The sequence below is a fragment of the Accipiter gentilis genome, chromosome 8 (assembly GCF_929443795.1).
Source record: "Accipiter gentilis chromosome 8, bAccGen1.1, whole genome shotgun sequence".
NCBI classification, from domain to species: domain Eukaryota; kingdom Metazoa; phylum Chordata; class Aves; order Accipitriformes; family Accipitridae; genus Astur; species Astur gentilis.
Genome location: NC_064887.1, coordinates 35,095,217 through 35,107,299, shown reverse-complemented (window position 1 = coordinate 35,107,299; position 12,083 = coordinate 35,095,217). Strand labels below are relative to the sequence as shown.

At 54.4% G+C, this 12,083-nt stretch overlaps 1 protein-coding gene across 3 annotated transcripts; it reads left to right on the top strand.

Annotated features, from left to right (window-relative positions):
* Positions 1-6,156: 6,156 nt before the first annotated feature.
* RGS16 (regulator of G protein signaling 16) lies at positions 6,157-10,925 on the top strand. 3 transcript variants are annotated; one of them, XM_049808927.1, is made up of 5 exons: positions 6,157-6,713; positions 8,044-8,145; positions 8,839-8,900; positions 10,230-10,396; positions 10,675-10,925. In XM_049808927.1, the coding sequence occupies exons 1-5, from the start codon at positions 6,634-6,636 to the stop codon at positions 10,873-10,875; spliced, it is 612 nt and encodes a 203-aa protein (XP_049664884.1). In that variant the 5' UTR covers positions 6,157-6,633; the 3' UTR covers positions 10,876-10,925. The 3 variants fall into 3 exon arrangements, with proteins under 3 accessions (XP_049664884.1, XP_049664886.1, XP_049664887.1); XM_049808929.1 differs by lacking the exon at positions 6,157-6,713 and adding an exon at positions 7,152-7,422; XM_049808930.1 differs by lacking the exons at positions 6,157-6,713; positions 8,044-8,145 and adding an exon at positions 8,375-8,666.
* The last annotated feature ends 1,158 nt before the right edge of the window (positions 10,926-12,083 follow it).

Genomic DNA, 12,083 nt, shown 5'->3' with positions numbered 1-12,083 from the left:
GGCTTCAGCGCAGGGACGCAGGCAGCACGGAGAGCGGTGGTGGCCAGTGCAGATGGGTCGCACGAGCAGCCCTTCATTGCAGACAAATTACCTGCTCCCCTGAACCAGGTACCTCACAGAAACACATGTAAATCTGTAGGACCTTCCTGGAGGGGCTGGGCTTACCACACTGCAGCCAGGGCTACAGTAGTAGCTACTTGTTTGGGAAAATGGAAAACCAAGAACTCTCCCTGCTGGGAGTGTGGCAGGGAGATGTGGGGCTGCCAAGGCAGCCGGTTGGCTCTCTCCAGCCCAACCGCCTCTGTATACATCCTGCTGTCCTGTGGGGAGAAGCAGCGAGGGCTGGGGAGCTCTTTATCAGCCCATTAAACGCACTGACATGCAGCCAGGAATGGCCACGGCAAAGGTGGCATGGCTGCGGCACCAGCCTTTCCTTTGGACCCGGCGCTGCCAGCGGCATAGCCCCTGACTACCCCTCTGGCCATGTTTTGGCCACACTGCCTTATTGCCAAGCATGAAGACAAGTGCCGAGTCTGCTCCACATACCAGGACCAGCGGTGGGGGATGCACAAGCAAGGTCTCCCAGTAAAGGGAGCAGTGTGGAGGGCTCAAGCATGATCAGGCCACAAAAAGCAAACAAATGCTTTCTCCGGTTGATAAAAAGCAGCCCTAGGCTGCAGCAGGCAGCTGGCATCAAGGTCTCGGCTTGATCCTTGCTTGGGGGATAAACTGGCGAGAGATGAGCTATAGGATGGCAAGTCACCGGCAAAGCCCAGGGTGAGGGCTGGTAGTAGGGATGGGGACAAACAAGTAAGGAACGGGAAAGGCAAGAGCCAACTCAGCAGGCAGGGAAAACACATCTGGGGACCAGGGCATGCATGAACTAGAGATAGGCAGCGAGAGCTGGAGAAGTCAAAGTGACTCGGAGAGTCCCAAGGGCCAGTTTAGGAAATCTGGAGGAGCCTGGGCTTGCTGGGGAAGGGTTGGGAGGCAGCTGAGGGCAATCCTGGGTACTAAAGGGGGAAGGGGAGGTGTTAGTAGGGGCAGAGACTAGAGTGAGGGCAGTTGGGGGGTTGTTTGGGTGGGCTGCTGCCTACCAGAAGAAGGGACTTCAATGGGGAAGGGCTGAGGCCAAGCAGAGCGTCTCCTGAGCAAGTCCAGCAAGTGAGGGAGAGTAGTGACCTGGATCCTGCCTGGCCCTGGGCACACCGAGGGCACTCCTTGCCTGGTGCACAGCCCATCCTCCCTGCTAAAAGGTGAGTGTTTGCTATGTGGTCTGCACACAGTTGCATTTAAAAGCAAAAATTAAATGAGCTTGTTTTTTTCTGGAAATTGGTGCAGTGGAACTTATCAGTCCCTCTGTCTTCTTTCTATCCCCCCTTTTTTGCCCTAATTCCCTTCCCTTCTTTTATTGTTTTTCCTTTTCATCTGCTGCTTCTTCCTTCTAAGCCTGTCTCTGAGCCAAAACAATTTGCATGCATCCAAGGAAGGATCTGCCATTAGCGCTGCTCTGTCTCTCTTCTTAGTTAGGATATATTTAGCCATCGTCTTTGTTGTGGTTTTGTTTTTTTGCTGTTCAGTGGCTTTAAAGAGCAGGTGCCGGGAACAGAAAAAGATTAAAAATACCTGCTGTCAGATACCTCTCCCTACGCAGATGTGCTCCGTCGCTGTGCAAAGCGAGCATGTGAGCAGAGTGGATAACAGCTGCCACTTGAAAAGCTCATTTGTAATTCTAATTTTTTTTTTATTTCAATAATCTCTTTCCGCACTGCTACAAATTTCCAGAGCAGCTATTTCCTCTCGTGCTTCATGTGAACGCAGAGCGCGCTTTTGTTGGGAATCAATTAAACGCCCCGTGGGTTAGGGTGAGGGCCTGTTGTCATGCAGGAGCTGCCAAGGGACAAGCGCCGCTGCCTGCGTGGGCAGCTGCCCGTCCTGCACCAGGGCCGGGAGGCACAGATGGAGCAAAGCTCACCTGCAACCACATGAGCATGGTGTCCTGAGCAGCCCCTGACCATCCCTGTCTCATAAGCCGTGCCCGTGGCCAAGACCCAGCTGCAATGTGGCTCCTTGGGGACCCCTTGCAAACACCCCGCAACCTCCTGTCATGGGTGATCCCCTGCCAGCACCCCTTTCTCCATCTCATTTGCCTACATCTCTCCTTAAACACATCCAGAGCTTAACAACAGCTTGCTGGTAGAGGAAGGGGCTGTGCAACACCAGCAGTGCCTTTAAGTCTCTCCCTCCTACTCCTTTGCATTCGGCATCTCCCTAATTTCATGCAGACAGCTCTGGGGGACTCGGGCTTCTAGCAGTCTCTGCTGAAGCAGTGCAGGGAGTGTGTGGTGCTGCTGCCTTCAGGTTTTACTGCTCCTGATCGCCATCTCTGTGGTTCCCCATTGGTTTAGGAGAATTCAGCTGTCAGGCTCTTTGGTGAGCCTGCCTGGCCCGCTGCTTCTGTGGTGCAGCAAGACCCCAGCAGCATGGCTTGCTCTTGCTCTTGCTCTTGCTCCTCCCTGCCTCCCCCTCCCATCCCTTTCTGTATCCTCCCCTTCTTATTCCACTCAAACCATATAAAAATACCTGGTACCAGAAACTCCCCTGAGAGCCTGGCTGTGCTTTAGGGCACATGTGCAAGGGCACTTTGCACCCTGTCACCAGTCCCTCCTTCTTTCCCTGTTACCTGCCCCATTTGTGCAGCTTTGGGGCTGAAAACTTTATTTTCCTATTTTTCAAGGCTGCTGGCACTTCACAAATACTAACTCAGAAACAACAGCAGCAATACCTGGGGCTGAGAGGTTTTGTGTTTTGCTTCTGATGGGGAAAGCTGGTACCTGTACCCCTGCAAAAGGTGGTGCTGCATTGGCAAAGGGCAGCTGCAGATGCAGCTCTCCCACCACAGCTGCTTCCACAGTCCAGCCATCTCCCAGCCCAAGCGTGCAGGGTCCTCCCAGTGCACCCTGCCCGGGTTGCCCAGACCTCCCTGGTGGAAATGAAACCCCAAGAGGGACAGTCCCCGTGGATGGGAGGTGGGTTTCATGCCGGCAAGGCTGGAGCACGGTTACGGGAAGAGAGTCCGGCCCCAGGCGTTGCGACACAGATGAGGGTTTTTTTGTGTTCCAAAACAAGGACTGATAATACAGGCAACTGAGCTGGAGCCGCGGGAGGCTGCTAAGCTAAATGAGACAGGAAGCACGTAATTAAATTAGATATAGAGCAGCATAAAGACATTTGAGTACACGTACATCATCGGGCTCGGAGGCTATTGCATAACCCTACTGAAGAGCTCTGCGTTATCAAATATTGCACCCCCTGCATCCCACGCTGGCGAGCTGCCTATCCTCGAACAGCATCTCCCACTCCATCGAAGGGGAGAGTTAAAAAAGCTGCCCAAGGGAACAGAGCTGCCAGCCGATGGTTTGTGCAAGGGGACTGGTGGCTACGGCAGAGCAGGCAGAGGGTCTGTCCTGGCCTTGGCGGGGAGGACATCGCTGGAACAGCCCGATCCCATTCCTGCGCCTGGGCTCAGACCCGCACGTGTGGTACTGGCACTGGGCCATGTCCCAGAGCCACGCACCGGTTCAAACACCCAGGGATGGGACTCTGTCATGAGCATGGCATTTCTTACAGCTTTGTGCATCTTCTGGCTGAGCAACTGTGGTGCCCAAGAAGATACAGCCTTTGATTGACTCTTTCCATCCCACTGAGGTTTTATAGGGGTCTCTCCCTCCCATGGGGGCTTGCAGGGACCAAGCTCCCACCACAGATGTTTCCTCAGTTCTGCCTTGCCGTCAGCTTTGCCTTACCTGAGCCAAGTGCTTCAAAAGCTGCTACAGAGGGGACAAGGTAAAACCACACACACGCTTGCCCAATGCACTTTATTTCTATGGGGGGAAAAAGCAGTGGGGAGACAGGGGCTGAAGCCAAGTGGAAGTTCGAGCAGGCTTCACACCAGGGCAAAGATGCGCAGAGTTTTTCCACTCTGGCTCGCACCACCCGTGCTCCTGTCCCACAGGCCATGGCTGTTGCTGACGTCCTGGCTGTGTTTTTGCCATACGGTTACATTTCCCTGGCTGCTTCAAGCAGCATGTGGCTCCCAGCATAGCAGCTGTCTCGGGGACCACGGACTTGCTGCCAGAAGTCATCTGTCCTGGGTGTCTGTAACATGTACTCAGCCTCCTGGAGGTTTTCCTCTCAGCATAACCTGCTTGGGGGATGCCCCAAGCACCGGGGAGAGTCACCAGAGCATCCTACTGACTTTGCAAATCTGTAGGTGGGAGGACGGGCTGGACTGTGTGAGCACAGTTTTAAAGGGAAAAAGGACACAGATGAAGTCCTGCTTAACACTGGGCATGCCCCAAAATGATGAGACAAAACAACACCAGGGCATCACAGAGCGCTGCATCTGTGCAGAGAACCAGGGAGGAGACAGAGGGAAGATACAGATAATGGAGGAGAAGGGCTGTTGCTGCCCCAGGCCTGTGGCTGTTGTTGTTGGCCTACAGCTGGGAGGTGAGTGCAAAGCATATATGTGCGTGGCCACTGCCAAAATACCTGGGTGTGACCCTCTCCTGTGGGTACCAGGAGCCCATACCCACATCAGCATGGCATCGCTGCTGCGACACCAGTGCTCCCAGAGTGGCAGTGAGCTGGGGTGGAGCACCAGGCTGATGTGGCCAAGGACCTCCAAAACCTGCGTTAGATCAAGTGATGTCCGTGCTGTGGGCATGCACAGACCTTCTTGGCATCTGTACAGACAAAGGCAATCTTAGAGCCCTCTCACCCTTACTCTTCCCCTTCTTTCCTTAAATCCACAGCAAGGATCACAGCTCTAATCATGGTTTTAAGGCACAGGGAAGACATGAACAAGAGCTTTCTGTAGCTCCAAACATTTATCTGAAGCTGAATATCTGCTAACCAAGAAGCCTTAAATTTGTTTATTCAAGTGAAAAAAACCAGAGCTGTTGGGAAAGAGGCTGCTCTTAGCATTAAAGCCGAGACAGGAACTAAAAATGTGTGTTCAGTCATTAGTCCTGATGCATCTTTTCTGACTAGCTGTGGGCAAGAAAATTCAGTGGCTTTTTCTAAGTGGTGGGAGAAAGACAGGAGTCCCTGCTACAGTTCAAAGGAGCTGAGGTGCCTAGGGCTTCTCCAAAGGTCTCCTATCCTGATATCCTTGTGCTTTTGCTCCCTGAAGGCAGCTCGAGAGGAGCCTTTCTCCCCGGCCCAGGGCTGAAATGGCTGCATGCTGCCACCTCCCCTGGCACGGCTCATCTCCCACGGGCAAGATGCTCTGGCAAGGTTCCGCGTGTGATTAATCCAGGCAGCAAGGGTAGGAGACAACCTGAGCTCTGGAAAAATGGCTGTGCTGGCTGCGGAGCTGGTAATAGCAGGGACCAAGTGGGGAGGAAGGAAGAGGATGAGGAGTGGAGATGGCAGCTCCTGTCTTTGCCCTGGGATGGCCCCGGGCACAGGGGTTTAGGGTTGCTCCCCCCCACTGTGGTGAGTTCCCTCCCAGAGCCACCAACTGGGGAATTGCAGGGAGGGCAGCTCTCCGGGACCCTGGGTGAGCCTGACCTTGGCGTGTGGGACCTGTTGGCCATCATGAACCTCTCCGCTTGTTGCACCAGGACCTTGGGGTTCGCTGGTGTGCAGTGTCTGACACTGGTTTAACTCCTTCTTTTTATCCTGATGTTTCGCTAGTTCAGTCCTTCCCCTCCAGTCTCCAACCTCTCCTCTGCTTTTAATGTCTTCTTTCCGTCTTCAGTTCTCATTAGAATCCACCTTTATCAGATGCTTTCCCACGCTTTGCTTGGACTTTCTTTGATACACACGCCTTTCCCTTCCCCCACCATAGACCCAGCAGAGAATTTGTGATGAAGTGCAACTTCTGCCAGCATGTGGGGCCAGACATTGGTCCTTATTTATTCTAGCTGTGGACCGGCAGTGTAATTTGGGGGTGTGTGGAAATATTACAGCCTTCTGCTCTATCTGCAGTGCAAGAGGGGTGTATTGCATTGCTCTGGGGAGCGCAAACCCTTCCCCCAGGCTTTAGATTTTACCCTGGGATGCTGCAAAGCAGCCTGACTCTGCTGGGGACTGGCATCCCTTGCTTAAAACACCTGGGGAAAAGCATGCTGCTGTGATGCCGCCACGCCAACCCGTGCGGCACCGCGAGGATTGGAAGTCCTCGGGCAGCAGGACGGAGCTGACGAATTTGCCGTGGATTACGGCGTCTGTCCTGTCCCTCTCGCTCTCCCTATCTGCGTACCCCCCCCGCCGGCGGTTACTCAGCAGGCTCCGCACGTCGGTGGAAATGAGCCTGATTTTTCCTGTTATCGAGGAAGCAGTTATGACTGTGATGCTCGAGGACAAGCCTGGGCCTCCCACTCCCCCCTCCCCTAACAGCACAAAAGAAACCTACCTAAGCCGTTATCTTCACCGGGCGCTGCCAGAGCAGTTTTGGTTGGCTGGAGGCTGGAGCGATGCTGGGTCCCCCTCCCAGCTCTCCCGCCTCCCATCTGATATAAAGCACGGCTCCTCACCGCTTTTCCAGCCGATGGCACACGACCGCGGGCGCAGGTGGTGCCGCAGCTGCCTGTTGCACATCCCTGCCACCACCGTAAGGACCCGATGAGTTGCTGGATGCCTGGGTGCCCAGCTCTCAGCATGTGCCGGGGCTTAGCTGCGCTCCCCATCACTTGCCTGGAAAGGTAAGAGGCTTCGCCACGCCACAGCTCTGGGATGCAGAGGGTTAGCTGGAAAAGATGCACCTAACTTTGGAACGGCTGGGCCGGCCTCCGCTGCTGCGGCCGTGATGTTTCGGTACAAAGTGGGGTGCAGACTGCAAGGAAACACACAGCGAAGGATGCCCCGAGTGATTTATTTTGGCTGCATCCGTTCTGCTCCCTGGGAGGGCAACACAGAGGTAAAACATGCAGAGGGAGAGGAGGCGGGACAGGGCTGCCCTGCGTGCGTGTGGGCATACAAACACACGAGCCTCGTTTCTCTGGCTCTGTCTCTGCTTCAAGTTGACAGCAGCAGGACTATTTTTGTCAACATGGTTAAAATGTTAAGTAAGTGACATGTTGCTCCTCCTGCCAAACATGGCTACAAAGCCCCACGTTGCCGGCTTGACATTTAAACACTTATTTTTTTACGAGCGCCTTGGGATGCCTGAATGAGCAGCAGCACACAAATAGCAGCGGGGCCGCGCGTTGCCTCGGGTGGACCCCGGGGAGAGGAGCCGATTTAGCAGCAGCTCCTGCCGTATTGCCGCAGAGACCTCCCGGCAGGGAGGTGCCTCCGTGCCACCGCCGCAGAGCCACGGTGACGGGCGGTGGCATCCCAGGCTCTCGCAGAGGGTCTCTGGCACGGGAGCATCGTGCCGCCGCCAGGCTCGCTGGGTCTCGAAGGCATGGGGTAGGTGGATGGTGCCGCTGGGGAGCGCAGCCATCTCCACGGCGTGGTGGTAGGCGCCTGGTGACTCAGGGGTACCCCCCAAAAAAGCAGAGGAGCGTCAGCCCTGCTGCAGCAGCCTCGCAGCAGGGAGACGCTCCCGCTCCGCTGAGCAGAAAGCAATCGCTGTGTTTTTCCACCGCTTTGAGAGCGGCGTAGCGCTGCTGGGAGAGGGGGACGGGGAAAGGAGCCAGGCTAGCTCCAGGGAGCTGGGGTGGGGGGGCCTGCGGGGGCTTCAGCTGGGCGCTCAGCAGCTGCTTTGCTACCTGCCCCAGAGGAAAAAGCTCACCGAGCTTTATAAATGCACGCGGCGAAGCTACCTGGGAAGCGAGCGGGAGGAAACATTTCCCCTGGGCTTAATGCACTGCTGAGCGTGGTTGCCAGGGAGCAGAAAAAGCAATCGGGGGAGCATTTATGTCATACATCGGAAGGCAAAGAAGCAGCTGAAGCTGAGGAGCAAGGGCTGTCCCTCCGAGCTGTGTCGAGTCTGTGGGGTGCAGCTCCTGCGAGGTGTGTGTGTGGGGGGGGTGGCAGCAGTCCGGTGGTCCAGCAATCAGTCCCACCTCTCCCCTTCCTCCCTTCCAGAGCCAAGGATCTGAAGACCCGCTTAGGGATCCTGCTTCATAAACCAGAGCTGGGACACAGGATCGGGACTTCCAGCAAGCTGCAGCTGGGCTCCAGGCGGAGGTAAGCCAAGCAGTGCCTTGTCCCGGGTTCAGCCAGGGACAGGTCCCCGTGGACCAGCCTGTCCTGGGGGATGCTCCTGCCCATCTGCGCAGCAGGGAGGACAGAACGCAGCTCACCCTCCCCATGGTCCCACCCCGACAGGCAGGGAAGGCGGATCACTTCCCAGCTCCACCAGTTATAAAATCAGATGGGGGAACTGATGCTCTGGCATTAGGCACAAGAGAGCAGGGCCTTAGCGATAGGCAAGAAACCCAGAGGGCTCCCGCAGTTCCTGGTGTCTCAGATCAGTGCCTGGGACCCCTGGGGAATGCAGGCGGCATTGAAAACGAAATACTAAACATCGCTGCTGAAGGCAGGGTGTCTTCTTGCAGAGGAGGTTCTGCAGGGCTTGTACCAGCAGAAAAGGGCTCTTCTGAGTATCCTCTAGAGAGCCTACCTGGCCAAAGCTGCGCTATGGAGCCGAGGTCTGGTGAGCCATCGGGGAAGGTAAAAGAAAGGGAGAAAGGAAAGAGAGCCCACAGGTAATGGATACCGGGGTCTCGCTTTCATTTCCTACCGAATGCTGCTGCCTCCCTTCTTGCACTGTCTCTCATCAACGGGGCCGCTTGACTGAAGTGCTCCCATCCTTTGCCGCTGGGCAGGAGAATTGTTCTCGGTGGGACGGCGAGCCTTACTCCCTTTTGTCTTTTCCAGAGACTCCTCACGGGAGGTACTTGAATGGAGGGAGTCCTTCGACCAGCTCCTGAAGAGTAAAAGTGAGTAGGATCTTGGTTTTTTTCTCTTGGTGAGAATGCGTAGGATGAGCACGCTTGGATGAGCAAGGGAGTGACTGTGCACCTGCAGCCAGTGTATGAGGAAATCTTGTCTCCTTCTCAAATTAGATGGTTTAGGATTTAGAAAGAAGCCCCCTTCCTGCCCTGACAGAGCTGATGCACGGGACCCATTGCCTGGCTCGCGAAGCTGTCCCCATTTCTTCTGGCTGGGTGTTTTTTGGGGGGCACAAGCGCTGTCTCGCAATGCCTCGCTGCTGCCTCAGGAGAGGAGCATCCTCATGGGCATCCCGCGTGCAGCAGTCCATCGGGGGAACGTCATGCCGTGCCGTGACTGTCCCCTTCTCCGCACTCGGGAGAAGGCAGCGTGTCTGCTCCCCGTGCCCTTTGCACAGCAACGCAGCCACCTTCCCAGGGGCTTTTGTTGCTCAGAAAACTGCATTGCTGCCCTCTGGCTGTCTGTCTGTCCTGGGCCTCTGGGGATGGCTTTTCCCCAGGGGGAAGGAATTCAGCAGCTTTACTGAGTTACACTAGCCATTTTCTGATATTTGCTATGCGTATGGTGATGAGCAGGGTTCCTGTAAGGTGCTGCCTCCCTAGCCCCCATGCAGATGGTACCTCCGACCCAGAGAGGGGACCTCTTTTTGAGTCCCACATGTAATCCCTTCCTTACGCTGGGCTTCACAGCTGGCACACAATGTTAGAAGTGCCAAATTTTAATACAAACTTGGGTGTCTACCTTAAAAGCTATTCCACAGCAAGAGAAAGTCCTTCCATAGTGCTAGTTTGGGCCTAGGTATATTTTTTTTTCCAGTCTTCCTCACGTGTTGTGATGGCTAACAAGCATCTCTGGCTTTGTAACTTAATACATCCCCCCAGCCTGGCTCTGAAATCCTTGCTGCAATTACTCTCCCATACTCCTCAGCATCTCGTTCTCCCTAGATCTCAGCTGAGAAATAAAAATAAAGCCATTGCTGCTCGGTTCCTGCAGGCGTACTGATACGTCAGTGGATTTCTCCTTAGGTAGAATTAGCCCTTTTCCAAAGCTGTAAAGAAAATACTCTGAAGCCTCATTACAGAAAGGTCAGATAAATAAAACAGAGGATTACTTGTCTGTGGGAAAGGATTTTATTGGAGTCTAGAGGCCAATTAGCAGCGTCTCAGAGGGTGGAATTTGCCTGGAGGGAAAGGAAATCTGCATATGTCATGGTCTGAGCTCCCAGGGCGATGCTCACCCGGTAGCACTGCATCTGGCAGTGGTCCTCCTCTTCTCCCCCTTCTGCCCCATTAACTGCTCTTCTCTTCCCTCCCCAGGTGGGGTCACAGCCTTCCACACCTTCCTGAAGACGGAGTTCAGCGAGGAGAACCTTGACTTCTGGCTGGCGTGCGAGGACTTCAAAAAGACCCGGTCGAAAACCAAGCTGGCCTCCAAGGCAAACAGGATCTTCGAGGAGTTTGTCCAAAACGAGGCGCCCAGGGAGGTGAGAGCATTTTCTGCCTCTGTCCTGTGGCATCAAACAGGGTGGGAAAGGAATAAAATATCCTGCTGGGTTTTATTAAAGTGCTCTCACCTCAGTGGGAAGATATGTTCTTGTTCATGAGAGCTTTCATTTCTAACATCACGTGGTCTACCAACATGAAGGGTTATAAAGGCTTGTGAGCATCTTCACCCTCATCTGAAGATGGAGAAAACAGTTTTCGCCCCCACGGGAGGGGAGTTAATGCCAAGTTAATGTTTGTGGACACTGCTTCCTTGCAGGTGAATATTGACCACGAAACCAGGGAGATCACCCGTAAGAACCTCTCGGGTGCCACCTCCGCTTGCTTCAACGAAGCCCAGGCCAAGACCCGCACTTTGATGGAGAAGGACTCCTACCCCCGGTTCCTGAAGTCCGCCTCCTACCAGGACATGACCAAGCAGGCTGCCAGCTGTGGCATGAGCAAGCGGTCGCATACCTGACCCGAGCCCGAATTCACCGCGGGGGGACCAGCCGGTGGACCAGGCGGAGGTTGGGAGACGGTTTGCGAGGGCTGACGTCCGCACGGTGGGGTTTCGGCTGAAGTCCTGGCATTTTTGCAGGATCCCCAGGACCTCAAGCGCTTCCTGCTTCCCACCGCGCTGCTGGGAAGAGAGGTCCTCCCTTCCCAGAGGAGTGGAACGGGTGGGAACCCGATGCCTCCCCTTGCAGCACGGCCAGAGACCTGCACCACCACAGGGACAGAAAGAAATCGGATTTGAGTTGCAAGCCCGGGAAAAAGAGACCGGATTCCCCTGAGCATCCATAACCAGAGAGCTCCCCCCTGCTCTCGGGACCCTGCCTCTGACCTGCAGCATCAGGAGCCTGCAATTCCCGCAGTGCCCAGGGCAACCGCCCCAGACCTGCCCGCAGGGCTTTTCCTATGAGGGAATGGCCAGAATAGAAGTCCAAAGACTACGTGCATTTTCAGCTGGAGGGACCCTGCGCCTGCCTTCTCCTGATCCTAAGACCCTTCTTCTGCCGTTTCCTACGCATGCTCTGTATCAAAGCTTTATGCCTTCTTCCAGTATAGCATATCCCTAGCAGTGACATTTTTATCCCTCCCTTAAGCTACATGACCTTTAGATTGCACATAATCTTAGGTCACATGCATAAATTTTTATTACTATTATTGTTATTTATTTTATCATTATCATTATTATTATTTTATATATATATTTATTAGAAGAGCACTGCTGAAAGCATACACACATCCCTTGCTCCGAGGAGCTTGTAAATTAAATTATTTTAGATATTGTAGCACCTAGCATGCCTCCCACCTTTTCCGTATGATAACTTAAGAGAGAGAACCAGACAGATCTGTAACATGACCATGGAGCTAGGTATGCGAACAGCAGCGACAAGAGCTGCAGTCCGGCAAGGGCTGCTAGAGGGGTCTAAGATGGCAGGTTTCCCGTGAGCTCGGAGGACCACTGATGACAGTAAAAAGGCGCTTTGCAGTCCGAGCTGTTTCCTTTCTCCCCTTATAGATGTGGATGGCATCTCGGCACATAGACTAGCAGCTTGTCCTAGACAGAGAATAGCGACGTAAAACAGGCACTTTGGTGAGTGATCCTATTGAAAGCTTATTTTTTTACATGTGGGAGAGAAAACCTGGGGCTTTCCCCTGGTTTAAAATTGGGCATGATGT